The sequence below is a fragment of the Cyanistes caeruleus genome, chromosome 4, assembly GCF_971803275.1.
Source record: "Cyanistes caeruleus chromosome 4, bCyaCae1.hap1.1, whole genome shotgun sequence".
NCBI lineage: Eukaryota > Metazoa > Chordata > Aves > Passeriformes > Paridae > Cyanistes > Cyanistes caeruleus.
This window is the reverse complement of record NC_141704.1, coordinates 55957718-55985179: the sequence shown is the minus strand read 5'-3', so window position 1 is coordinate 55985179 and position 27462 is coordinate 55957718. Positions and strand designations below refer to the sequence as shown.

Genomic DNA, 27462 nt, shown 5'->3' with positions numbered 1-27462 from the left:
ATCCTGTACGTCTGCCACCTCCCTCTAAAGCAGCAGCTGGCTGCTAGAAACACCTATGTTTCCTATTCAGTGGAGAGGCTGTTCAATATTTTATTCTAAAAGGGAAAATTCATCCATTTTGTTTTCACAAAGAGCTTGAGAAACACTAAAGATACAGCTATAAGAGATTCCAGTCACAATTATTTAGACTATAAGGACACTCTGAACCACCAGAAGCCTTACAGTCTTCCTCAGTGATCTCTCTGGGGATTTGAGGGATTATGATGCTTAGATTTGGAAGCAGAAATATCTGAGAAGTTCTTTTGGGATATACAGGAAGCCTATGTATTAAGTGCAGTACATGATGGTGACATTTGGTTTTTTCTCTCTCTTCTTTGACAGCAAGGATCTCCACTGAATGCTGATTTAGGAAGGCTACCAACCTCTAATACAAAATAAGCAAAAGTCTTATGTGTGTTCAGAGGAATGTTTCCATGTTCACACTATGGTCTCTCCCATTTCCAGGAATATAACAGAACAATAGCTATGTTTGATTATATTCAAAAAACTTTTATTTTTAAATAAACAACCAAAATTAATGAATATTTTGGGATTAGACTTTATTGCTCAGGGACAAAGCTTCAGACATTCTGGAAACAGTAGCTTAGCAGAATTTTACCCTCATCTACTCAATATCCAGTTTCAGTAGAGCAGCAAATAGGAAAAAGAGTGCTAACTCCTTGAAACAGGAAATTTGATAACAAAACTGAAACTCCTCCAGTCCAATCCATAATTTGGCTCAGATCTGCAAGCAAGAAAGCAGAAGAGGAGCTGCTAGAGAACACTGACATGCACATAAGCACAGAAGATTTTTAATATCAGAGAAGGTGAGAATATTGGGGGGCGGTGTGCTGGTGGTGAGGCTGTTTGGCTGGTTGGTTTGAAGTCTATAAACAAGTCAGGCCCTGCAGAGTTATTATTAATCATGATCAAATCACATCAGGTTGTCAACATCTGATTGCCCTTACACTTGTACATTCTGTCCGTGTCCCTCTGAATTAAAATGGTAAAATATTAATCAGCAGTGGCAGCACACAAGATATTTTCATGCAGCAGGAGTCAAATAAAGTGGAAATTACTCACAGAGCTAAGCAAGAACAAAAGCTCTTTACTCTAAGTTTGCTTTGTGCCAAAATCTTCATGCTATCCATATTGTTATTCAGCCAGTGTGCACTGGATTTTCTTTTCTAAATTTTCTTTTAAAGAAATGTTTAGATGGGCAATGACATAAAAGAAAAAAAAAGCACACATGCAAACAAAAAAAGATTCACACTTTAATTTGGGTCCCTCTCCCTTTCCTGCAGATTCTGAACAGCTGCCCAGCATTTTGCCAAGTCCCACATGCACCCATGACTCTGACTCACCATTCTAGTCTGCAAGCACTGCTACTTATTCTTTAGTTGCTTCCTAATCTTTTTATGGCTTAGGGCATCCTCAGTATGACTCTGAAATGAGTTGCACACACCTTTAAAAATTAAAAATAATGGAGGTTTTTACAAACCACAAAAAAAAAAAACAAAAACCAGTAACCAAACAAACAAACAAAAAACAACCCACCAACCAAACAACAGTTCAGTTTTGCTTCCTCCAAGGATTTCTCTGACCTCTTCTGTACAGGGCTTGAACATCTTCATTGTCTTGCAACATGTCCAAGGTATTTGTCAGAATATTTTGTTAAGCCTTTCTATCAACTACCATGACTGACATGAGACTTTGGGGAGGGAGTGGAGGTGGGGGTGAAAATGACTTTTTACCTCTTCCAGAGCTGAAACTATTTATATGAATGATGATATTCTCATAAGACTTTCAAAGCAGATGCATGAAGCTGGGAAATCAATTCAAAATCAAGGAAATAAATACCCAGCTACAACAGGCATATATTTGCTGCTCCACCTTGAGGAATACATTTTCGTAAGATTTGGAACCTAGATCTCATTATCACCTTATCTGTTGTTTTTATTATGTACCTGAACTCTTAAAAGGAAAAATGAAAAATTACTATTCAAGAAAAAATTCTATCTTAAGTCTATGGTTCCTTCAGGACAGAAGCTCACAGTAACTTAAAAAATGAGGAAGATGTCTCAAGATACGCTATCACATATTATATGATATATTCATTGAGAATATAACTTAAGTTCTTGCAGCTATGGAGCTGAAGTAGAGGAAGCAGGAATCACAACCAAAACATGTTTTCTTTTGCTATCCAAGACAAAGCACAAAGCAGATTGTGCATATTTTTCTCCTTCAGGAGGCAAATCAACTACTTTATTTGCCTTACAAAGAACGGCAACCAACAACAAAGACTGTTTCAGCAGGCCCATGTTTTGGACCATTTATATTTCCAGTGAAACAGCCAGGCATCTAAACTCTTACAGGAGCATTTGCAGATCACAACAGGCAATCTAACAAGTGTTGTCAGACCCTCTCTGGGTCAAGCTGCACTCAACTCATGCAGTAGTTTAGTTTTGAAGGAATCACAGAAAGGTTTGGGGTGGAAGAAACACACAGTTCCACCCGCCTGCCATGGACACAGACACCTCTCACTACACCAGATCGATCAGAGCCCCATCCAGCCTGGTCTTGAACGCTTCCAGGGATGGGCCATCCACAGCTTATCTCTGCAGCCTTTCCCAGTGTCTCTCCACACTCACAGTAAAGAACTTCCTCTTAATATCCACCTAAACTGGAAGCAATACTCCAGGTGTAGTCTGACCACTAACAGGCTCACTTTACATGACCCAACACAGCTGGTGCACAAAAGCACATTATTGTCTCATAAGCTTCCCATATCTGCATTGCTCTCCAAGCACCAGCTTCTGCTATTGCACAGATTTTTCTAACAGGGACAGTAAAACTTTATTTTGCCCATAATGAACTGCGTGGAGTTCCTCTCAATCCATTTTTCCAGTCTGAAAAAGTCCTTCTGAAGAGCATCCCTGCCCTACCCACATCAATGCCCCCTCTCCATGCAATACCATCCCCAAACTTGCTGAGGATGCTCTGCTTTCCATTGTCCAGGCAGTTCACAGCAGGATGGAACAGCACAATGTCAGGGTTAACCCAGGGAAAAGGAATTCCTTTTCTTTCCCTGTCTGCCATTTGGCTGGCCTATCAATTGACCAGTGTCTTCCAAGGGACTACTGAAAGTGCTTTGGGAGCCAAAGCCACCTCCAGAATCAGTCTGACCATGCTGTCCATACCCAAAGGGCAACATTCTGTAAACATAAGTACAACATCATAAGGTGGCTCCTCCTCTAAGCTCAAATACCAGTTTACCTCTGGCCAAATTGCTTTGCTTAGAGCATAATTTAAAGTACAAAAATCTCATCAGTAACTGTTAGTCATTATCTGTCTCCATCTGCTACATTTCAAGTGTTTTAAGTTCTTCCCTGTCCTGAACTGTTTGTGTACATGACAGAAAGAAAACATAAACAAAGAAAGAGACAAGAAGAACTTTGCCAATCTGTTCTGGTGGGTTCCTTTCCCAAGGGTCCTTTGAAGAGCTTTTGAGTTCAGTAACTTCATAGAATGGAAAGAATGTTTACATTTTTGGTGTATGAAGGCATGGCACAACTATTTGTATAAAAAATAAATGGATATAATAAATGTCAGAGTAACACGTTAGGTTTGGGTTCTTTGGCCTTTATTCCAAGATAGGCAGGGATTAGGAAAAAGAAGGAAAAAAATAACAGCGATATCAATTTATCATTATTCAGAGAGAAAAAGTTTGCAGATAACTTCCAGAGATGAAGCGCAGCACCACCGTGGACCTCAGCTAAAGTCATATGCAAACTGGTGACACATATGGCACCCCAGGGAATTTAGAAACCAACAATAAGCACAGCTGCTAAAATATCCCTTCAAACAATGCAGTCCATACCATGGAAAAAACCCAATTTGGACTCTTTTTCACTCATCTAGAATTTTTACTTTTAGCCTACTATTAAATCTGTCACAGTTTATTTAGGGTGGGGAGTTATAGCTTGCAGGAGTACTCTGGGGCAATAGAGAGATGGAGTTTAGATAAGAGATTAAGTTTAGACAAGAGATCATAGATTATCAAGAAGACACTACAGAAAATGTGTAAAGTTAGCTTAATAAACATTTCCATTCAGAAAGGTGGCTTCACCTTCTATGAGATAAATGAGCTCCATTAGAAACTAGGACATGTTACTCCTTTTCAGAGAAGAAAATTCACTGTCACCACTGTGTCCTTCTCACATTCAAGTGCAAAACCAATTTAGACATATTTGCATTTGTCACAGAGATGCTTTGAAAGAAAAGAGGAAAAGAAACAAAACCAAAAACAAACAAACAGAAAACTATTAATGAAGAAACTTGGGAAATATGGTAATCCAAACAGGAAACAATGATGGAATTAGAATGATATCCTGCATGGAGAACTTGAAACATAAAAAATTCCTATGGCAAGCTACTGAATTGCTTCAAGAAATCTAAGTTCAAAATCTTTGTCTCTACAACGAATTTTTTCCTCAACATATTCCTCAATTCCCTGTGCAGACTTCTGTGTGCATAACCCCAGCACTAATAATCCCCCTGACTAGGAACACAGGAGGAGGAAACAATCATTAATTACTTGAAGTTGCACAGATATTTATAAGGCAAGAAAAATGAACATGCAGTTCTTGACGGTACCCATGGTGGTTTTAGGCTGTCCCATGTGAGAGGAAAAAAAAAGGGGGGACTCAGGGATCAAAATAAAAATCAGACTTTGTTCTAATGCAGGATGGAGGAAACTGCTTTCCCATTAGAGGACAAATAAATATCACCAACTGCCTGACACAAAAGGGAAGAGGAAAACAACAGGAAAACTTGCCAGCTGGGGAAAGCGGTAATCAGCTGCCAAGGATCATTTTAGGGCTGCAGCTGCTGGTCTCTGCCAAGTTTAAAGAGTTAGCTGTTCTAAAAGTATATTTGAAAAATGCCACTAGGGAGTTTAAATACTGACCTTGTATGGAAAAATTCCACTGAGAAGACAGCAAATTTCCAGGATCCCGGGAATTTTGCTAAGAGTCATCTCATGATTTCCCAGGTTCGGCATCAAAAGAGCTATTCCAAAAATGCAACCAATGTTGCTTTTTTTCCCCACTCACATCCCTACCCACAGGGTTGCCAGTCTCCCATGTGCCTGTCTGGATTTAGTTCTGCACATCCCACTCCAAAGGGAGCAACTTCTAGACTGAGAATGTTGCTACTACTATATCATCACTAATCTATTTTTACTGGGTGATGCACGGGGCTTCTGGGAAGACAGCAGATATAACATTTCTCTCGGTATTTTAAGATTATTCATGTACAGGGCTCTCAGCAATACTATTTGTTGATATTTTAGAGAAGCACTGCTGATAAGCTCACAAGTATTTTAGGACTTAAAAGGGCTAAATCTAGTGAAAAACCTAACCAAACAAACAAAAAAAAAAAAAAAAGAAAAAGAAAAAAAAAAAAGCAGCAAGGTTTTCCTTGTATAACAGTGTGCTTGAAACTAAATGACTTTTTCCAGATTATTTTTTTTTTGAGAGAAAAACCTATCTGTATGGCACAGCATTGATATCAAGAGATATGAAGGATGATCCAACCCCCTTTATGATATTTCTGAGAGTTTAAGAGAAACCCCCACAAACAGGTGAGGAAGGAAAAAGTGATGCAATGGTTCACAAACCAACAAAATAAGTGATTCATTATATAACATCTGCACTTAGGTCTCAAGCATATCACATAGAATATCAACTGGAAAAAGCATAGGAAAGACAGGTGCAGGAAGAAGCCCAGATCCATAAGTACAGTGTCACATCCTTTAACACCCCCACCATCAGCTGACATTTATTTTAGCCACTCAAGACAACAAGGAAACATTTATTCCAGATTACAAACTTTTAGCCAGAAATTCTGCTATCATTTCTCTTGAATCAGAAGCAACGAAATGATCTAAAATTTCCCACTTTTGAGGGAAGGGGCAGATGCAATTTTGTTCCTCTGTAGTAACAAGGGTGAGTAGTACCCAATGTGTGTGGGGAGCTACTCTGCACTGCAAGTGATAATTTGCCAAAGACTAGATTACTATCATCTGGTGTTGTTATAAAAGTTTAAATACCTATGTAGCAAGCATGACAAAAAGCAGAAGCCACTGGAAACCACAAACATTATACTAAACAAAGGGCAAAATTCTATTGGAAGCTGGCAGTTCATTATTTTGTAGCATTCCCCTCCACCATTATCCCGGCAGCAACAATTCAATCATGGTTATTGTGTTTCACTGCTGCTTCAGAGCAATCAGCATGGATGTTACTTTCAGTGACAGATAAATCTCTAAGGCAGTATGAACTCTCAGATGAAAAAGTAGCCAGACAACCATTTACTGTCCTATTTATGGAACAAACTGGTCCATGAAACAGGAACCTCAATATCCTACTTCAGCCTCAAAAGTCTTATCAAAGGACACAGGAGAGAAACTAAAGACAGAATAGGACACCAAAAGATACTTTCTATAGGTACACAGTGGCTTGACTACATTCAAGAGAAATTAAAAAATAATAATAAAATTAACATTCACACTGCAGAAGTCAGTTAAAAAGTGCCTTTTTAACAAAAGATTATTTTTTGAGAGAAAAATTACCCTTTCTGCTGTACTAATACATATACAACAATGATATTTAAAAGTTCAAGTGTCAAGATGTGTAAAAGTGCAAAGGAAGTTTATCAAGTTTACAATTGTCTATCAGATACTCACTGTATCTTCCAGAGGTGTGAAGATAAGAATACATATCTGGAATACATTCAAGAGAAAGACAGAAGTTTTAAAAATAAACCTAATTGCAGACACTGCCACTGGCTCAGAAGTTTAATTTTGACTTGATTTTAGAGACATAAAGTACTGATGAGGAATGCTTACTTTTTCTTTTACTTTTTTTATTTTTTGTTTAAAAATGGATACAAGTTTAAAAAAAAAAAAACCCCAAGCTATTCTCTGACCTATCTGGTGGGAACCTTCACTACATAAGGACTGTATTTCATTAAATTTGATTCTCACTGCAGTTACAGTGCTGTATATCACAGCCTTGATGTTCCACAGATCTTACAGTTATAGTGCAGTCTGATTTAAAAAAAAATATATATAATTACCATGAGCTATTTCTAGGCAATGTCAGGATCCTAAAGACAAAAATTCACAGGAAGATCACATATCAAGGCAGTAGAGAAAAGAGCACAGGGCTAGGACTTCTTGAACTGTGGCAGATATCTCAAAGGGACTTCCAAGAGTCCCAAGAGACCAGGAGAGAACAGAAACTTCTGAGCCAGAACGTACCTGAAGAAAGCCATGTATGGCCAGCTCAGGTCATTGAGGATATCAGAAGGAAAGAAGAATTAACAGTAAAAAGGAGCTCATGACAGAACCACCTTAGCAGACTGAAGTTGGCAGAAAAAGTTGTCTCTGGGAGAACCTGAGAGACATCAGCTGCACAGGAGCAGCCAGCTGCCCTCACACCTTCTACACCAGCCTCCCCTGCAACAGCAGAGGCTGACTATGGAAACTGAGCCATGGTGAGTCTAAAACCCAGACAAGCTTGTCATATATCCCCAGCATGTGTAAATTACACTTCTCTGACTCTAGTTGGCTTGGTTTGTCTTGGCTACTTTAGACATACAAGAAGCAAAGAAGCAGCTTAGGAAGATGGGAAGGTTGTTGTTTTTTTCAAATGTGTGACAAACACTTCATGTAGAAACAGAAAGTGCAGCAGTCATTCGTGCTTTGTTTTTTTGGATTTACAAAACCAGAACTGCACTCTCCCACCCCAGCCTGGCTTCTGTAAAATTTACAGAACTGAAATGAGCAACATTACTTTAATATACTTTCTTCTAAAATGAAAACTCTAAATTGAATTCTAAATGAATTCCAAAATGAAAATGGTATTTCATACACAGAACATCAGCTCTGTACGCTGTGTTTGCAGAACTCCTACAGTGACACAAATGCCTTGTTTAAAGCATTATTTTCTTCCCTCCTTGCTTCAAACCACACACAGCTCCATTGAAAGAGAAGGACTTCACGGTTCCAGCAAGACAGCAGAGAGGAAACATCTAAATAAGGCTTTTCATCTGTCAAAAAGTACAGATAGAGCAGTGTAGTTCATTCTTTAGTCATGTAAGATTTGTGCTTTGAGGTTACGCTTTCCCAAACAAGACCCCATCTACACTTCAAGTACAGTGAGCAGATTTACCAAAAAGAGAACAAGTGGAAAAATAAGTCTGAACAGTAGCATTCAATTTTGCTGGTGTTCAGTGTACTCAAGAGCTTGACTTCCTGCCATTTTTACTCTCCCCAGATGTACCACTGTAAAAGATACTGCCTTCCCTAGGGCTCTGGCCTGGCTGAAGACTTAACTCTCCATCTTTGGGCACAGCAGTGATATTTGAACTGGGCTCCACATTTAGATCCCACCACACTGAGTCTAGTGCAGAAAATGTAAAGGACTCTGAACACCAGTACATAACTCATCTACAAAGAAAACCATTGCTAAACAGAGGTCAACAAGTGGTTTCAATATACCACCAAGTAAAACCCACTCAGATTTATGTGGCCATCTTGCAAACACCATGGCAGAGAAGTTTCAAATGTCCATTGGATTAGGATGGCAATCTAAAACCCATCACCAGCACCAGTGGTCTGTCACTGACCATTCTGCAGCTCCTAAGTTAAAGCAGTTCCGATAGAAGTCACTTCCAAAAAGACTTTTCCATCACAAGAGTAGTAGGATATTAAGTGTTCATTGTTCCCATTAATAATATAAAAATAAAATATTTTCAATAACTGAAGCATTTTTAAAGGAGAAATTGATTCATATAGGTCAGTGCAGGCTTCCAAGTGATAGATTCAGGAGCCATGAACACTGTGAGCCCAGGAGTCAGCAGAAGGAAGGAATGTTTTACTTTATGCAAAGCAGCTCTGAGTGCTGTGAGATATCAGGACCTCACCCAGCATGTTTATAGAGTGCTTCTAGCATGTTTATAGAGAGTAAGAGCTTCTGAGAACAGCCTTGATCACTACCAAATCATGTTAATGAGCATAAAAAGCATGATAAATTGAAGAAGTAGAATTTGGGGGGGGGGGGGGGGGGGAGAGGGCAGGGGTTGTACTTGTTTTTCCTGCATGTGGCAACATACCTACACTGAACAAAATTTGTTAAAACAATGTACTGACATTTCACAGGAGAATTCCCAAAAGTTCTCCCTTTTCATTTACTTTGCTCTAAAAGGAAATAAGTGGTAGTTTTCCTTTTTCATGGGAAAATGAGCAGCTCTCCATCTTTGGTACTTTCTTCTGTAATTGTGGAACTAAATAGCATAGCGGAGACCTCAGCGACACGTTCTTCATCTTGAGCCAGATTTAGACCAGCCTTGAAAGAAATGCCACGCAGAGACTCATTTTCTAACAGAGCCCCCTTTCTCCATCTTTGATCCTCACAAACTCGCTCTGACAGCTACAATATAGGAGAGACCACCACAAGCCGGCTGTTCTCATCGCCTCTGAGAAGCTGGCACCCCGGGAAAGAGGCAGGAAAACAGTTCATGGGAACAGCACAAATAAAGGAGTGGGCAAAATGGAGATTCAAGGGCAGTGACACGCCTGGCCACCACACAGCCATGTCATACAGCTAATGGAATTACGTGGCAGCAGTCTTTCCCAGAGAAGTAAATCACTGAAACATTTCTGAAGCTTGTCTGCCAAACACCTCATATCTCATTTATTATCCTTTCACAGCAGCAACTTGTGCACAGGCTAAATTTCCCTCATTCAAGTTATACACAAACCCTTTAGACTGATCTATTAACAAAAATGAAAGTCCCATTTAAAAAAATAGAGAAATTGTTCTTAAAAGGCTTCTATTGGAGCTTGTAAATCCCACCAAAACCCCTTGTAATTGCAGACACACGTTATGTACCCATACACCTTGCAGTCCCACTTCATTTTTCCTGAACTATTTCCAGCACTTTTGGAAAATAGGTTATTTACTCTTAAAGGAAGCATGTCCATTATCCCATGGATGAGCAGAGAGGCTGCTGCAGCAGGTCAATAAGGCACTGCAGGAAGGGCAGCTCTGCTCTGCTCCCCCTTCAAAGACAGATCACAAGCACTGCCTTCATTAACAAGTATTGACTAGCCTCTCTAATTACTGCATTCTAGACCTTGCATTTTCACTGCAGCACAAACCTCAGCTGCTCACAGAAGCCATTTGCTCAGCTTACATTTAGCTTTTACTGACAATTTCACATGCTGAAAAGGGGCAGAAACCACTTTTTTTTATACATAGGCACTTCTGGGCTTCTGAAAATAGTTAAAATACCTAGAAATGTACTTACAGATATTAATCCACCAAATTAGATACCTGAATCTGTTGGTTTACTTGTCTAAAGTTAGAAATAAAAATCCAAAATTCAGACTCATACATTAATGAAGCGGTTTTCAGAAGAGCTCAATCTCAATACCTCAGAAAAACAGGATATTTAGTTGTTACATATGTATGTAATATCCTGGCTGCAGAATGGAAAACTTCCAACTTGTTCTCACAATTCTCTGATTAACCCCACTGAGTAATACCTTTGCTTTTCCTATGCATAATTTAGAAAAAGACAATCAATCCCAATTAACTGCAGGCAGGAATTTAATTCTGTTGAATCACACTGTTGGAAGAATAGAATACTGCTTTTCTATTCCTCCCCCCTTTCTTTCTGTCCTTTGGTGTTTCTCAGTAAACAAATCCCTGATTACTTTCTCACTTAAATATTTGCTGAATTAAGTATTTGCCTTAAGGAAAGAAGCTCTATGGAAAATGATGACCCCCAAACCCTACCCTGTTTTTTCTGAAGGATTCTTGTCTACATACAGGAATTTATTTACTTACCAGTGAAGACATCTGTGAGCATTTGGTAAGAAATTAGAGATTCACATTTTCTCCTTAGGTCAAAAGAGATTCTTTCTCCACCAGGCTGACTTTGTGCTGTATCCTCAGAGCCACCACCCAAGGTGACTGCACAACCTATACACTGAAGGGCTCGCAGTCTCTTTCACTTCCTTTTGTGGTTTTCAAGGCCAAAACGAGAGGGAGAGTTGTTTTTTTCCACCAGAATATTGCACTCTTCAGTTATTTTATGAATATGTGAAAATATTTCTAAAGCAAGAGCTTCATTCTTATCTGTGGGTGCAGAGAAAGATGGCAAGACCCCACACAAGCTCACAACACCTCAACTTCACGCTTACTGTTTTCTCTGCATGCATAACCTCCTCCACAGAGCAGATGCTCCAGTGAACAGTAAAACTCTACCCAGACAAATGGAAAGCACAGTACTGTGGCTACCAGAGGAATATGCTGTTAAACAGCACTCATCATTCCCTGCAGAGCACTATCACTGCCTGCTGAGCATTCCCTATCCTTTCTGCAGGAAAGGGCGAGCTGACACCAATACAAAGTGGAGTTTTTGTCACCCATACCCGATCCTTGCTGGTTTATCTGTAAAACAAGGCGCCTACATTGAAAACACTTACTAGACAGTCATAAATACACTTCATTTTATTCCAGATTTTTGGTAGAAGGAAGAAGTAATTTTGCTTTGGAGATCCAGGACACAAAGAAAGCTCAGCTTATAGCAGTTGCTTCTCAGTTTTGCAAGTGTAGTAATGAGCTCGTATAAACCAGTATTGGAATAGTCCTGCCACTGAAACATCCCGCATTCATTTCACACTGGGTCAGTGTTTTGAAGGATGTCTCTTCACAACACTGCTCTCAAAGCAATCTCAGTACCAGCAGAGCAGACCAAAAGCAATAATCTGAAAAGTAGTTCCTGTTTCTCTAATAGTCTGTGGTGTAAAAACACCTAAAAATACAGAAACATCACCTGCAATCTTCTGCTCCACAGTCCTTTCCACTGGTTTATACAGCAATACAAAGCTTTAATAATAATTTGCCCAATAAGATTGAGATATCAATCAAATAAAACATAGTAGCTGCCTCCTCTTTTTGAAAGGAAATGGAATTCTGATCCTTCTGTTGCAGAGAAGACAATTCTGAAGGTAAAACTATACTTATCACACAGACTAAGATAAATAGGTCAAAAATATTTTATCAAAGGAAATAATTTCAAAACCTTTGAAGGCTGATGATTTGCTCCTGAGATGAAAAATACATATACACATGAGAACATTACAAATGAAAACATGATGGGTTTGAAGAAAGAGGTTGTAAAGAGCCTCAATCCATTCAAAACTCTATTACTTGCTATACAGGGCTGCTTGAAAATAAAATAAAAATATACAAAAATTTACTAAATTTGGGACATGATACAGTACAGGATCCAGTGTTTTGGCTTAGAATTTGATAAAACAATCCTAGAAATAATTTGTTTTTATTTAGATGGAAACACACTTGACAAGTACATCTGCTTCACATGTCCAAAGAACTACAGCAAATAACTTGTATGTCATTTCCTATCATGCAGCTCAGTCACAAAGAGAAGAGACAGGAAAGAAAGCTGGCAAATTTTGCCAACCATCAGCAGAGTCACTAAGGGATTCAGAGAGGCATTCATCAAGCTCTTTGAGCAGTCTCTGAAGGTGAAGTGTCAAGTTGCACGGACACTGGGAAAATGAGAAGTACACCTGCAATTACTTTGGTGTTTTTTTTGTTTGTTTGTTTGTTTGTTGGTTTTTTTTTTAAAAGCATCTATTGCCATGGAAGCAGAAAGCAAAAGTGAGTCTTAGAAAAGGTTTCACTACCCAGCATAAGCAACCACACTGCAGGTATGAAAAGCATAGTGCAGGAATTACAGCAAAACCACTAAATGGTTAAGGATATTTTACCTTTATCCATTTCCATAGGCAATTTATCCTCAATTCCATATTTTCATCATTGATCTCCAGCTCACAATTAGCCACTCTCAAAGAAAGAAATACACACGTAAATTGCTCTGTTTTCATACTAGACTTTGAAATAAGGATGGAAAACTATCATGGTAAGCTATTGCTAATTGTAACCATTTTACAATTAATCACTGATTAATCTGTAAAAGAGAGACCTCTAAATGAAGTCTGTGGGGGAAAAAAACCCCTATGTTCTACATGGTCATATTTCTTTCAGCTGATCATAAAAGAGACCAGGTCTGATTTTATATAAATAGGCAGCAGACAGGTCAGAAATCCCCTCATCTTTCATATCACATGGCAAATTTACTCAGCACAACCATTTCTATTGAATTACAGCCCTATCAGGGACAGCATATTTGCAAACAATTCACAGTTAAACTAAACCTTAGAGAAACTAAACCTGATTTACTGGCTATAGGTCAATACTCAAAGAGTATTGTTCAAAAAAGTTCAGTGTATGAGCATCCATAAAATCACAGAATGGTTTGGGTTGAAAGGGACCTTAAAGATGATTTAATTCCAGCCCTTCACCATGGGCAGGTAGAGCTTCCACCAGACCAGGTTGCTCAGAGCCCCAACCAAACTGGCCTTAAACACAACTTCTCCAGGCAACCTGTGCCAGTGCCTCACCACCCTGTGAATAAAAAAATGTGTTCCTAACATCTAGTCTTTAGTTTAAAACTGCTCCCCTTGTCCTATCACTATCAGCTTGTGTATTAAGCTCTCTTCCATGTAAGTCAGCTTGTTGTTTTGTTAAAAACTGTGCTGGACTGAGGAGCTCCATCTGAAGATACATATAAAAGAAGATAGAGGAAACCATAAGGCTAAGGCTGTTATCAGTTTGCCTTTTTTTCCCTGGATAGGAACAGCTCAGAACCTCTAAGGAGTCTATACCCCTAAACACTGTTAAATCACAGCTCTGTCTGTAGCCTGAGCCTGTAATTGCCAGTCCAGCAAGGAAAACCAGACCAGCTTTGCAGAGCCACAGCCAGATGGAGATCCAGCAGCAGCCCCAAAGCACACCACTGCCATGGCCCAACAGATCCAGCAGGATGGAGAGCTTTGATAATCCAACCTCTGCCATGGCCCAAGGCATCCAGCAGGATGGAGAGCTTTGATAATCCAACCTCTGCCATGGCCCAAGGCATCCAGCAGGATGGAGAGCTTTGATAATCCAGCCTCTAAATCCTGCCATCCCCACTGCTGCATGCCCATGGCTGCTGTGGTGAACATGCTGCAGCCTTCCCCTCCTGCTTCCAGCACAGAAGCAATTTATTGTGCTTTTTTTAGCAAAGGTTGGTGGAGAATTCAGTGAACTGCCATGAGGGAAATAAGGCTTTAAATTCAATTACAATGTGGAAAACAAATTACTGCACTTACTTTGCCTGCCTGTTTTGAGCCCAGCTTAAGTCTGTATACAAACGTGGAGTTAAATATTCATCTGTCAAGACTTGCCTACATGTTGTTTTATTGATATTTGTCAAGAGCAATATGCAGCTGCTCATATCCTAAGTTTAAATAGGTATCATGTACTAGGACAGAATTTTCACATTTTCAACACAGTGCACAATTCTGTGTGTAAACCAACATGGGTAATGTTTTGAAAGATACTGAAGTAGAATGAAGTTATTAAATATAAATTACCTTATTAACTTTATATTAAAATTACCTTAACAGAAGTAAAATAAAATTCTTCTTCAGATTTCAAAACTCAGATTCTTATCATAGATATAATGGTGTTAAGGTTACCTCCCTTTTAATCTCTGAGGAGCTATAAAATACAGGTGTGCTCTTATTTTTTTAATTCATATATATGAATTAGAATTAATAGAAAGAATTCCTTTTTAGTATCAAATAAATGACTCAGAGAAGATGTGCAGTCATTCCCCACAATCCACTAATCAGTACACAAACATGCATCTTTCCAGAAAGTTATTTTGCCTGTATATTCCTAAATGTATCTGCTAAGTCCTAATTAGGGAACAGAATAGTATTTAAGAATAACAAACAAAAAAAAAAACCCACCCCACAACCCCAAATCCCACACCCAACAAGTTAATAAGCAGAAAAAAGAGTTGATTTTCCATGCTCACCAAGTAATTAATTACACAATCATAATTTAAACTGCAGATTGTTCAATGTTATAACATCCACATACAGAAAAAAAAAAAAAAGAGTGGGGGAGAAGCATGCATTCCATGCAAAATTTGGTTCTGTAGTTGAACCTGTGTCATTCAAGGGCTTATGAGAAAAATGGAGGTTCTTCTTCATGACCAGAGTTTTATTATCTAGTTTTATTTGGCTTGTTAGCAGCTGCTGTAATGCAGTTCAGAAGTTCTCATTTAGAGTTTAACATGCTTACTAATTATCAGAATCTTCCTTCCTTCTTTCAATGTACACCCGTGCACCAAGAAAAAAAATAAAGAAAAATTAAAAAAAAAATTAAAAATCCTTAGGAATAGGAACAGCACCATGCAGTCCTCTCCTCAGTTACTGAGCAGCTCCTGCTTTTCTAATCTCTTGTGTACTATACCTGAAAAAAACTCCTTATCAGAAAGTTGATTCTGCTTCTATAGCCTGTGCCACAGCAAATCTTGTATTTCAACTTCAAACGACCTGCTCTTCCACACACAGCAAAAAAAAATTTAAAAGAAAACATATCCAACTGCAGGACTTAAGATCCCCCAGCTCTGTGTATTTCAGTTTCCAGCTCTGTTAGCCTTACCCACATTTAGTGCTGCCTGTCAGCTCACTGACTATAATAAGCATATAGTCCTTGTCAGTCTCAGGAAGGATAATATATTCTCACTTCTCATATTTAAAAAGCATTTTTCCTTCCTGAAACTGAAGCTAACATTTGACAGCAAGCAGCTACTTTGTTTGACTTCCTGAAGGAGGAAGAGTACTTGGAGAAATTCCTCCATGTCCATCCCAAACTGCAGTTTCGGGGTGGTACAGGGGCACAAAGAGCTACCTGAGTGTGTGGGAAGCAGGAGTGGTTCTTTTCTTCCAGAAGTACTTTTATACAAACAAGCAGAGCCCAGCAGAGCTGAGCATGTGGAAAATGGTGATTACTAAATTTATGCACTCTCATGGTGTCCACAGAGAACAATTCATCTACTTCTGCTCAGGTCTCTAATCTCCTTCCCTGCAGTGAGAGGAAGGAAAGAGTGAAAGATTTTTTTAATTTTTTTTTTTTTTCCTATTAAGCCAGTAACAGTGTGAGCAATAGCACTGTACACCACAGGGCAGCAGATGGAATGGAATTCTTTTTCCTGCAGAAAACTCTCTCCAAAAAACTACTCTGACACAGAATTCTGTAGGGTTTTTTTCCTGATCTATCACCTACCTCCACCTCTAGGCAAAAGGGAACAACTGGAAAAGCTGGTGCTGCAAAGGAGCACTTGTGACACTTCGTGGGTCCGAGCTGTGAAACTGGAGTTTTGGCTCTAGAGTCTGCAAGTGAGAGTCTGGATTCTGTAACTTCCCCATATTTGAGTATTCCTAATATCACACCTAAAGAAATGAACTGGAAAATAGTTATAAACTGTTGTGCCCTGGAGCTGTTTCCCATTGCAGGTACTTCAGCAGCAGTACCAACCCAGGCTTCCAGACACCAGCCATTTTCCCTGTGTCAGATTTAAAACCTCTTTGTTATTCGAAAGGACTACATTAATATTTTCTAAGAAAACCATAGTGAAAATTATGAGTTTTTAGATAATAAGAGTCTGAAATATCTGAATCAAAGTAGTTTTAGAAGACTGTGAAGGCTTTCTGATATCTCCTGCAGCAGAATCCTGGTCCTGCTCACCACTGTCACAAACTGCATGTTATTTCAAATCATTCAGATCCACACGTTGCTGGTCACAGATGCCTTGACACCAGCAAAACACAAGCAATCAGTAAAGGGCTTGGCACATGCCTTTAATCAACACTGTTTAGCCCTGGGGGGGAAATAAGTAATGTGAGAGCTTGAAATGCATGCAACACCCCTAAAACATTCCTGTTTTCTAAATAATGTAAGCCTTTAAATCAACAAGTCATAAGACATGCATGGTGAAACTACTTGATCTCTTTTTCATCTAGAACCTACCACTGTGCTATCTCAACATTTTCTGTAAGCTACATGAGACACAAAACTCGGTTAAGATTCATTTTTAATCAGGATGCAGCCCCATACAAGACTTAAGCAAAGAGGGCACAATATTCACAGGGATAAGGTACATGATACACACCATGTTACAACACCCTGGTATTAGTCAGGTTTTAAAATGGTAAGCCTACTTTTCTCCAGCAGCTCAACTGCAATTGGTGACAACAGCCCCAAAAAACCCCATAAAAAACTAGTGAACTGTTCAGCTGGCACTGGCCACCTGGGAAAAGCAACCATAATGGTGTTAAAAGGTAAGAGTTGTTAAAAGCAGGAAGCAATAACTCCCCACAGTTATGATGAACGGACACTTGTTTGCTTAAACTCCATGAAAATCCTTTGAAGAGGTAACTCACTTGGGTTTTGAAGTTCCTTTAAATTCCTTATTAACACCCACAATGTTAATATTGTTCTCATTCCTATAAACAAAAAGCTTTTCGTATATGCCATACAGAAGCAGCCCTTACACAGAAAATAAATGAATTGAACAGCTGAGGAGGCAATTCTCTATGCTGAAGGCCACGGACAGCCCTCACCAGCACAAGCCAGATCTCCTGCTGGCTACCCACAGCAGTTGGGTATTTCTCTCACCCTTGGCTGCATGGCAGGAATGTTGTTCTAAAGACACCCCCTATGCAGGACAGGGAAAGGATGTAAAAAAATCCTGTGCACAACCCACCTCTTGGGTTTGGACAAATACAACAACCCCACCATACCCTCCACAAACACAAAAGCCATGGCAATCACCCCCTGCTGCCTCACCTACCTTGTCAGCCTGAAGGAGTGCCCTTCACCTGCAGGTCTGGCGAGCCTGTTTGTCCCCTGGATCAGTTAGAGATTAATAACTCATGAGGAACACTGTTTCACTGAATTATCATGCATAACTCAAGAGCACACAGAGGTAATTACAGAGCAACACTCAGCTCAGATTACCAGAACCTGGTCAAGTTAAGCTGCTGCACTACAACCACTCTGCTTTCTAAAATGGACTATGGTTTTTAGCAGGAAATTGATGCAACTTGCTCTCAAGTTAAAAGTACATCTTAATAAAATTCACACTGATCTATATTTAGAATAAAAATAAGCCAAAACACAAATGTTGAATAATTTTATGCACTGATAGCAATTCTGATTTCACTGTACATATCATAAAAATCAGATGTTTTGCAAAGTCTTCACTAGAACCACATTTTGCACAATAATTTCCAAGCTTTTTTTTTTTTTTAAAGAAATTAAAGGCCTCTTATAAGAATGAAGATTTTTCAGGCTTTTGAAAGCCATCCCCAGGTGTCTCATCCCACATAACTTTCTTGAATGCTCTAGAACTGCTAATCCATAGGAGAATAATTGAAGTACAAAAGGATTCTACCCTCAGAGGAGAAATGCAACCACTTAATAAGGAGAGTTAGTGCCAGACCGAATAAAAAGGAATGTACAGTATGTTTGTATTAAGACAGGGACATTTTGGCAAGAGCCAGTTGAAGAAAAGGCTGATAGCAGTATAATTGCATAAAACTGAGAAAAACTTCAATTCTGTCAAAAACAATTGACTTTTTCTGTACCAGTGACTTTGCTTTGATTCTTGACTCACCGACTCTGAAGAGAGACTTACTTACCCAGTAAGTTTAATTTCCTAACTCAGCTACTGTATATTACAATATGCAGTAATATATTGCAATAATAGATTGCATTTATTATATGCAATATAAATAATACATATATACTAGTATTCAATTAAGGAAGTGAAGTATCACAAGATAGTGAATGGTGGCAAGAGATGGCAAAGAGGAAAAAGATTTTAATAACTCATTGCAACAAGTTGTCATTAAGCCCTTGTGATACAAAATACTTCAAAAGCAACATGCCTTCAAATATTATTTGCTTTTACAATTTTACAATTCAGGGAATTTATGGAGCTTGGAGATTTTAAGTCTGCTGTAGACACTGACTTTGATGTCTGATTTAGCATACCTGTTCCATGGTAGAAGAGAAACAAGGAGCCTTCTCTCCTGTGAGCCAGCAATACTACAGCGTTCAAGAGAGTTGTGTGGCATATGACAGGCTCCTGAGCTTAAGCAGCCAAATGTCTCAGCCCAATAGGAAGGTGAAGCCTTAAGTAAATAAATAAAAAGTCACCCTAGCCCAGCTTTCTAGCTGGAGCTCAAAGACTGGGCAGTCCCCACAAGGAGCAGCAAGTGGCCAGGTCAGGGTGCTCAGCCAGAAGCAGAGGCAGTGCCAGGGAGCTCTGCGCTCTATCCCTACATCTTCTACCTTTGAGAAGCCACCAGGAATGGGCAGGGGGATCTGCTCTCAAGTTTTGCAGGCTGAGGCCTCTCCTGCTTCACAGAAACAGAAGATGCAGTTGGAAACTTCTCAGTTGACTTCTGCTTCTCAAGCACCACAAAGTCCCCAGTGGTGACCAGCAGAGCCAAGAGCCCAGCATGGAAACATCACACACTCAGCTAATAAAAAGTCAAACCCTTGAAAGGGCCAGAAGAAATTCAGCCACTGAACCAGGCAGTGATTTTTAATCACTGTTCACCATTGTTTCTCTCCTAGCCTCATCTAATCCTGGCCACACCAGCATCTGGGTGAGAGTGAGGGGAAGGCTACACCTCCAAGCTACATTATCGCCTGTGCTGCAAGGCATTTGTTCAGAAGTCATTAATAGATCTCAGAATTGCACATGTCACACTACAGTGCCACCACATTTTTCCTTCTTTCCAGGCTACTTGTTTCACATTAACATCTGACATACTTAGCATTAATACTTATAATGAATGCTATGAATGCTATTTCATTGCTCTGTCCTACCCTCCACTCAGTGTCTTTTGCCTCTAATTTTAACACATTTTATGCTCCATTTTACTGAGTTTCAGTGCAATCAGAGGTGTCAAATTGCTCTGAAACTCATTAGAAATCCATTTCTTTACATGTCTAGATTTGCAGGCTACTGTAGCAGTAATTTTCCTTCTCTCCTGCTTTTACTCAATTCTCCATACGTTCTGATATCACTTCACTGCTGTGTATCTGTACCCTGGAACCACAGCTGACTTCTACATGGTTTGCCAACATTTCAACAGAACCACATCCTCCTTTCCCTACATTTACTTCAAAAGACTTTTCTTCTGCTAAAGGCTTATCTCTGTTAAAATGCTATTTCCAAGGCATCTAGCTGAAGAAACCACTAAAAATGCCTCTTTCCATTTCCTCCTTTGTGCTCAGGTTATTTACACAACCTGGTGCTCTGGGGATACTCTCCCTAAGCAGAGCTCTCTGTCCCTTTGTCACGAGTACAGGAGTTTGTTGACAATGGCCTGAATATATCGAGCTATCCACTGCTAGGCATTTGATTAAAATGTTTTGACCATCAATAGCTGGAGGCAAAGTTTATTCACAGATTTAACAAGATGAAAAGGATAATTCTGATCATCTAAGTGTAAATATTCATCCTGGATCACCTTATATTCAGGACAGTTAATATACATAGTATCCCATTCTGGAATAGAAAGCCATTTTCTCCTCTCACAGAAATAGAGCTCCAGCTACAAAATTCACAGTCAGTAATTTGATTAAAATATTGAATTGACAGAAATTTTTTGAAGAAAGTCTACCCAATATTAAGAGAACTAGAGGGAAAAGCCCACAAGTGTCTCATTTTAAAATAACTCCTTGCTTCTTATTTTTCCTTTTCCTCTGACAAACCCCTCATCCTGGGAAGACAACTTATATATCAAATGCATAACACTGCTTTAAGACACAGCAGTGCAAAAACACTGCAGCTGGAGGGCTTTATCACAGATCTCACTGTACCCAAGACATACTGGCAAACAGTGCCAAATACTGCCCAGTTATGAATAGGATTTTGACTGGAATGCTGGGAGATGAGATAGTCCCTAACTGGGACTTCAGCAGTGGGGGAAAAGTCTGATAATTGCAGTTTTAAGCATTATGGGTGCTGACAGAAAAAAGGAACAAAATACTTGTCAAAGGCAAATCACAATTATTATTATTTGTTTTTTATTTTTTTATTTATTAACAGCTTCCTTGGTCAACATTTAATTTTACTTGTTACCCAAATGTAACACATTCCTTGAACAAGCTCTCCTTTCCAATCCGGAGACCTCCCAACCACATTTATTAATTTGTCTACAAAAGAAACCAGCTCTATGATTCTGTACAACAAAGTAATTTTGTTTGTACTGTGCAAATTATTACTTTCCCAGTTTCAACAATGCCTAGAAGCATTTCAGCAATGGTACTTACCAGAACCAAAGTGATTTTGGCCTCTCAGGCTACATTTAAATGAAGCCTCTAGAGCAAGGAGTGGACAGTTTCCAGCAAACCCATGTCAAATTGCAACTCTCCTTTGAAATCTCTTGTGTATTGTCACTTAAAAGGCCATCAATGAATACAAATTTTAATTTATTTCAGGAAATCAACATCCAGATCACCAGGAAGTCAATATTGTAAGGCCAAGAAGAATTATGGGGTAAAGTAGACATTGTCAGACAAGAGTTAAATGGAACCTCAAGCCAACCCAAAGCACATACAGACATGACTGGACAGTGTATGAACTGAACACTACATTTAAACTACATTTACTGGCTCTGAGGGGATTTTTTCGATCCTGAATGTTGGATGAGAAGTGGGGGGAGAAATGGTGAAAGCAAAGTTCCATTTCTTGGCACTTCCCCACATTTGCTTCAATAAGGGGCAGAGGCAATTAATTTGGCCCACAGAAACAGGAAACTCTCTAATGAGAGGAAAACGTATTTTCATGCAAGTTCTGCATAAAGCAATTTGTTCTGCTTTACTTCCCCTCATTTTTGAAGGAAGAGAAATATTTGAAAGCAGTTTCCTTATATTCACCTTCCTCTCTCAACATTTTAAAGTATCAACACTCCTTGATAAAGCTCAACTTTAGAAAAACCTCAGAAAGGCTCCAATCCCCAGGAAGGCTTGTAAAGCAGCTATTTTTCTTTGTCAGTGGTCTCTAAGGCACCTAGAGATGCAAATCTCTGCTAAGATTAGCCCTAATGATTGCATAGGTCTTTGCTGAACACACTGTATACCAAATTTTCAATAACTGTAGACCGGTCAACAAAATGCAGAGGGTTATGCAAAGCCAGGAACAAGAAGAATAAAAACCCAATGTTCATTACTGTATTTTCAAAGGTAAAACAACAAAGAGAAGCTGTCAGGCAGGCCACAGTTGTCCTTCCAGCATTTAAAAAATAAACAACAAAGACATTTTTCAAAGACAGGAGCAGCAGGCTATTAGAGTCTCATTTAGTTATCTCCTACTGCAAGGTGGAAACCCAAAAGATTACTGGAGTTTCTTGAACATAATCCCATCGTTTCATACCCATTTACAGGCAGAGATACAACAGCAGCAGCGGGAACTATTTTTTTTCCTGTCAGTGTTAGAAGACACCTTGCTGCAGTGAACGCTGTCCTGAATTCAAATTACCTCAGCTCCCCAGGAGGCATCTGCAGTGTCTGAGACTGCCAACAGACAGCACAGTGCCAGCAGATGGACATTTGGAAGCCGGTGGCCAGAGGAAAACTTTGCAGAGAGGGTGAAAACCTGCACTCCAGCGCACAAAGCCGGGGAAGCCGTGCGAGAGTTGAATGCCACAGAAGTTAATGTGGTTTATGTGCAGCGAGGCCAGAGGCGGCTGTGCTGATGACAGGAGCAAGCTATTTCTTGCTGGGAGAGTGAGTTACTGTGTCCCTGTGCTCTGAGTGGTGGCTTCATGCCTTAAATAAGTTGGCTAAGCGCGGGGAGAAGCTCCAAGGGCAGCTGGATCCTCAGTGGAATGGAAGTGGTGCCACATTCTCACCTCGCAGAGCTCTTGGCTTCTCAAAGCGCTGACCAAGCAAGCTGTGGCCTAGACCTGTCTCCAGGAGGGAGCTAATTTGGAGTTAACATGCACACACACATTGGAAGTAAAGATTCACTCAAGTCGCACAAACTCTGAATTCTAATTTAGCAGGGGAAAAAAAGACACCAAGTCCACAACAGTTATTCTCTTCAAAAACAGATTGTTAATCGCATTACCCCACACAACACCCTTCTCTAAACCCTCTCCAGATACCAGGTTTGACATTTTCCATCCATTTCAAACTATCTCTGAAGATTCAAGCACTCTTTTGTCTAAACTTTTAAAAGTCAGCTTCTAATGAGAGATAAATTTTGCTTTGTCTGTAAGGCAGTTAAACACACCAAGCTTTTTCAAACTCACAGGTTAATAAAATATGAATTGCCACTTTGCACATGACAATGAAGGTGAATTTGGGCTATAGTATGTGGAAGAGCAGAAAGATTTTTCTGTTACATATCAGAAACTTTGATTGCAGTGCACAACAGAAGGCTGATGCTGTAACAGAAAACTTCAGTAGCTCATCTCAGCATCAGAAATGTTTTCGAGCAACAAGAAGAATGGAAACACTCCTTGATCTTCTGCCTCCCAGCACATAAAGTTGCAACATTCCCTCCTTCATCAGCCCAGTGTCAAAAGCTGTGAGGCAACTATTGAGTGCACAGGAGTTAACAATAGTCTTTATTATGTCTTTGCACTAATTAACGCACAATTTACTAGTTTGAGAAGAGTTCTGATATGCTTGCCATATGCATTATCCAGAATTGTTTCGAATGCATTTACAGCTCATAAAACAGATTTACTTTCTCGAGTTCCTTTCCAGATACAGATCTGAGACAATTGCCTGAGTACTGTCCCCCAGGCAGTAATGTCAGTAACTCTCATATTGCACAACATTTGGCAGAGACAAGCATTGGAAATGGGCTACACTAACTCCTTTCCTGTAAGATTTTCAAGCAGGTCACAGGCAGAGTGCTGCATTTTAAAACCCTTTTCAGATCCAGTTAGTATTTTATAAGCCAGAAAAGCCTAAACACCTGCCTTTCTTTTTTTTTAATAGAAGAAAGAACACATCTAGCTTCGTGTTGCAACTGTGGATTAATTTTATTGCAGAATCAAGGCAGTCTGGTGAGCTTTTGTCAGCCACAGAAGCAAGTGCAGTCACATTCTGACTACACAGAGGGAAGCTACAAAGCTGTCCTGGGTTTATAGGATGCTGGAACACTTGTTCCAGCAGCTTCTGCAACAGGAAGAGCAGACAGGGAGCCAAAGTTCCACTCTGAGAATAGAAGTTGTGTTCAGAAGGTTTCTTCATCTCATCTTCCAGGAGAATTGGATTATGAATGGGAAAAAAAAGAGAGGCTTTATATACACTTATATAGAGAAATCATCACAAAATCTCCCTTTTATTTCCCACATATTCATTTCCTTATCTTAATTTGTGAGGTTTTCATTCTTAGGAGTCACAATACAAGAATCTACTGTGAGTTTGGTTTTTGCAGAGCAGGCATATTTGACTAGGAGGATATTGCTTCTGTTGTGGACCTCACAACCTTCCTGCAACCCAAAAGCCAGCAAGAGTGAAAGGCTGCATCTTGCACAAACGTTCAGTAAATAAGTCACCTGGTGGAGTTGGTGTGAGCACAGATGAAAAGAGTGACAATGAATAGATTGTAGATGAGTATAAATACACTACCCAGGAGTCTAAGGTAACAGAGAGCAACTGCAGAAGATTAAAAAACTAAATTACAAGTTAACAGGAAACACAGAGTCCTGGTTGTAAGTATACCTCTCTTTGAGGAGATTAAAAATCCAAGTCTACATGCTGCAAACACAATTACCAATTCCTCTTTCCCAGTGTAAACAAACACATAAAGCCTTGGGGGCAAAAAATATCCCACCACCAATAAAATATTGTGGTTTCATGAGCAAATCCAAAGTTGCTACACATTAAATCTAAAAGAAGGAATCCTGTGAACGTCATTGTGATAGTCTGTTCTTCTCTGTGCGTTCTCATTGTTAAATTAAGCAGGGCTCTTGCTCAGGAAGTCGTGGTCTGTCCCAAAGCAAAATACCCCGTCCTAAGTATTTGACATGTCGTAATTCCCAACATCATAACAACCATATGGCAGAGATTTCAAGCTTTATTTCACCCCCATAAAACCAAGCCGCCGTGGCACCACAAGCATGAGGACAGCACATTGCACACACAGCACATGGCACTCGCTGTCACATCACACAGCTCAGGCCTGGAAACATGGGCATGTGCGTTCACTTGCTGATAAAGGACAACCTTCTGAAGTCCAGATTTTATGACTGTACTTCTTCAGGGTGGCCAAGGTAACACAGGTAACCTGCCAGAGTCTGACTGTCCCGTTCAACATTATGCAGCTGCCTTCTGAAGTGTATCGTGTCAAACAAGTCTAGCACAGGTTGCTGCTGAAGGGGGAAAAGAGAGAGGCACTGGGGAGGGGCAGGTGACACGATCTGTGAGAGGGGGAACGTGGCTTTCCTGCCGTCCTAAGAACTACTAGCGCAAAAGTCTTGGATATAAAAACATGTAACATTCTAACACATACCAATGTAACAAACACGGAGATGAATAAAAAGTACAACTCGAGTGCATTTGGTAGGAGCTCCGAAGGCGCTGGGGGGTTTCTCCCCATCATCCCCCGGGTTCAGCCCCCGGGAGCAGCGGCCCCAAGCCCCGCACGGCAGGAGTTCCCCCGGAGAACCTGTCCCGGCTCCGGCAGGTGAGCAGCGCCTTCTGCTCGGCAAACAGCCCCAGCCAGCCGCGGCCACAGCGCCGCTGCCCCGGCAGCGCTGCGGGACTACCGGGGGGTTACCGGGGGTTACCGGGGGGTTACCGGGGGGTTACCGGGGGTTTACCGGGGGTTACCGGGGGTTTACCGGGGGTTACCGGGGGTTACCGGGGGAATGACCTGCGGGGTTACCGGGGGAATGACCTGCGGGGTTTTACCGGGGGAATGACCTGCGGGGTTTTACCGGGGGAATGACCTGCGGGGTTACCTGCGGCCGTGCTGCCGGGCGCTGCTCCGCCGGCACCGGGAGCGGCGCTGGATTTCCTGCGGATCGCCACTCTCCTGAAGCGTGCGCCCTCGGCTCCGCTCATCCTCGGGGCGGCGGAGAAACGGAGAAAGGCGGATGGGGGGAGAGGCCGGGGGGTCCGCAGGGCCCCCCGCACTGCCCCCAGGGCAGCGCCTCCCTCGCCGCCCGCCTGCATCGCTCGGCCCTCACCTGCCGCCTCACCTCACCCTGGCCGGCAGCAGGCCGGCACCGCCTCCCGCAGCCCTGCCCTCGCCTCCTGCCCCGGGCGGGGTTCCCCGCCGGCACGGCGAGGCACGGCCCTCCGCCCCCGGCCCGGCCCGGCCCGGCCCGGCCCGGGGATGCGCCGAGACTTTCTCCGAGCCGGGCGCCCACGGAGCGAGTTCCCCCCGCGGGCACCGCACCTGCTCTGCTTCCTCCCGGAGCCTGCCCGGGAAACCCCGGCCCCGGCCCCGTTCCCGTTCCCGTTCCCGTTCCCGTTCCCGTTCCCCTTCCCCTTCCCGTTCCCGTTCCCGCGGGCGGCCGCGCTCTCCCCCTGCTCACCTCCGCGATGTGAGGCTGCCAGGGGAGGCCGGCTCCTGTCGGACTGCCAGCGAACATCACACCAGCTGGCCGTAACGCAGCCCCCCGTGTCTGACGAGAACATTCTCAAAGGCATCTCTGAGTTCCAGCACTTAAAAGTGAGTTTTGTTGCCAGGGAGGGAGCTGCAATACTTTCATCAATAATAGTTCCACCCAGGCCAAAACTCTTGCCTCTTTGCCAAAGTCTCTACATTTTCATCAATGGGAAAGGCAATCAGCAGGCTGTAATGCTTTGAGATTACAATCACTTCTACAGCAGCAGTGTCTGAAAGCACCTGTTTACCTGGTTAACCAAAACACGGTGTTTGGGAGAACATCTTCACCTGTGCCATTGTGAGAGCAGTCTCTTAAGGGCTTTGAAGTCTGTCAGGGAGCTCGGTGCAGTGCACTGTGGGGTGAACCAGATGAGAAGCAGCGCTCCTACTACACAGGGATTTCCTCACCTTTGCAAACCGAAGGTTTTAGGGCTTCCCTAAAGGTGGCCTCCTGTTTTGGAACATGTTGCCTCATCTGCCATCAGCAGTAGTTGCAGGATTTTCTCACAAAAGAGGAGTGCAGTCAGCCACACTCCAGGGATGGCATTCCTGTGGCAGTGGTCCAACACAACCTTTAGTTGCCAGGATGCACATGAATTGCTGGGGCTTGGGAGAATATTCTGGAGAAGTACCCTCTGTACTTACCCTGCTGTTACATCTCTTTTTGACCACTGTCAGAGATGGGAAGTGGGCAGGCAAGACCTTTCATTTGACACATACAGCCACTCTTTGGCTTTTACATATTCCAAAATGAGATTTCATGGACTGCTC

General features: G+C 41.2%; 1 protein-coding gene and 1 long non-coding RNA gene across 3 annotated transcripts in view; both read right to left on the bottom strand.

Moving 5' to 3' along the window:
* Positions 1–27095, bottom strand: part of FGD4 (FYVE, RhoGEF and PH domain containing 4) — a 105265-nt gene extending 78170 nt beyond the window's left edge. Inside the window, exons 1-2 of one of the 2 annotated variants that reach the window (XM_086884880.1) lie at positions 26618–27095; positions 26039–26142 (exon numbers count right to left, since the gene is read on the bottom strand). In XM_086884880.1, the coding sequence (XP_086741006.1) occupies positions 26039–26141 (103 nt within the window). In that variant the 5' untranslated portion in view covers position 26142; positions 26618–27095. Of the gene's footprint in view, positions 1–26038; positions 26315–26617 lie in introns of those variants that run through there. The other variant, XM_023937557.2, reaches the window with a different exon arrangement.
* On the bottom strand, positions 24088–25841 carry LOC111936559 (uncharacterized). Its single transcript, XR_015285646.1, has 2 exons — positions 25588–25841; positions 24088–24328 (listed from the first exon to the last, which is right to left on the bottom strand). It is a non-coding gene; the product is annotated as an uncharacterized LOC111936559 (long non-coding RNA).
* Positions 27096–27462: the final 367 nt, after the last annotated feature.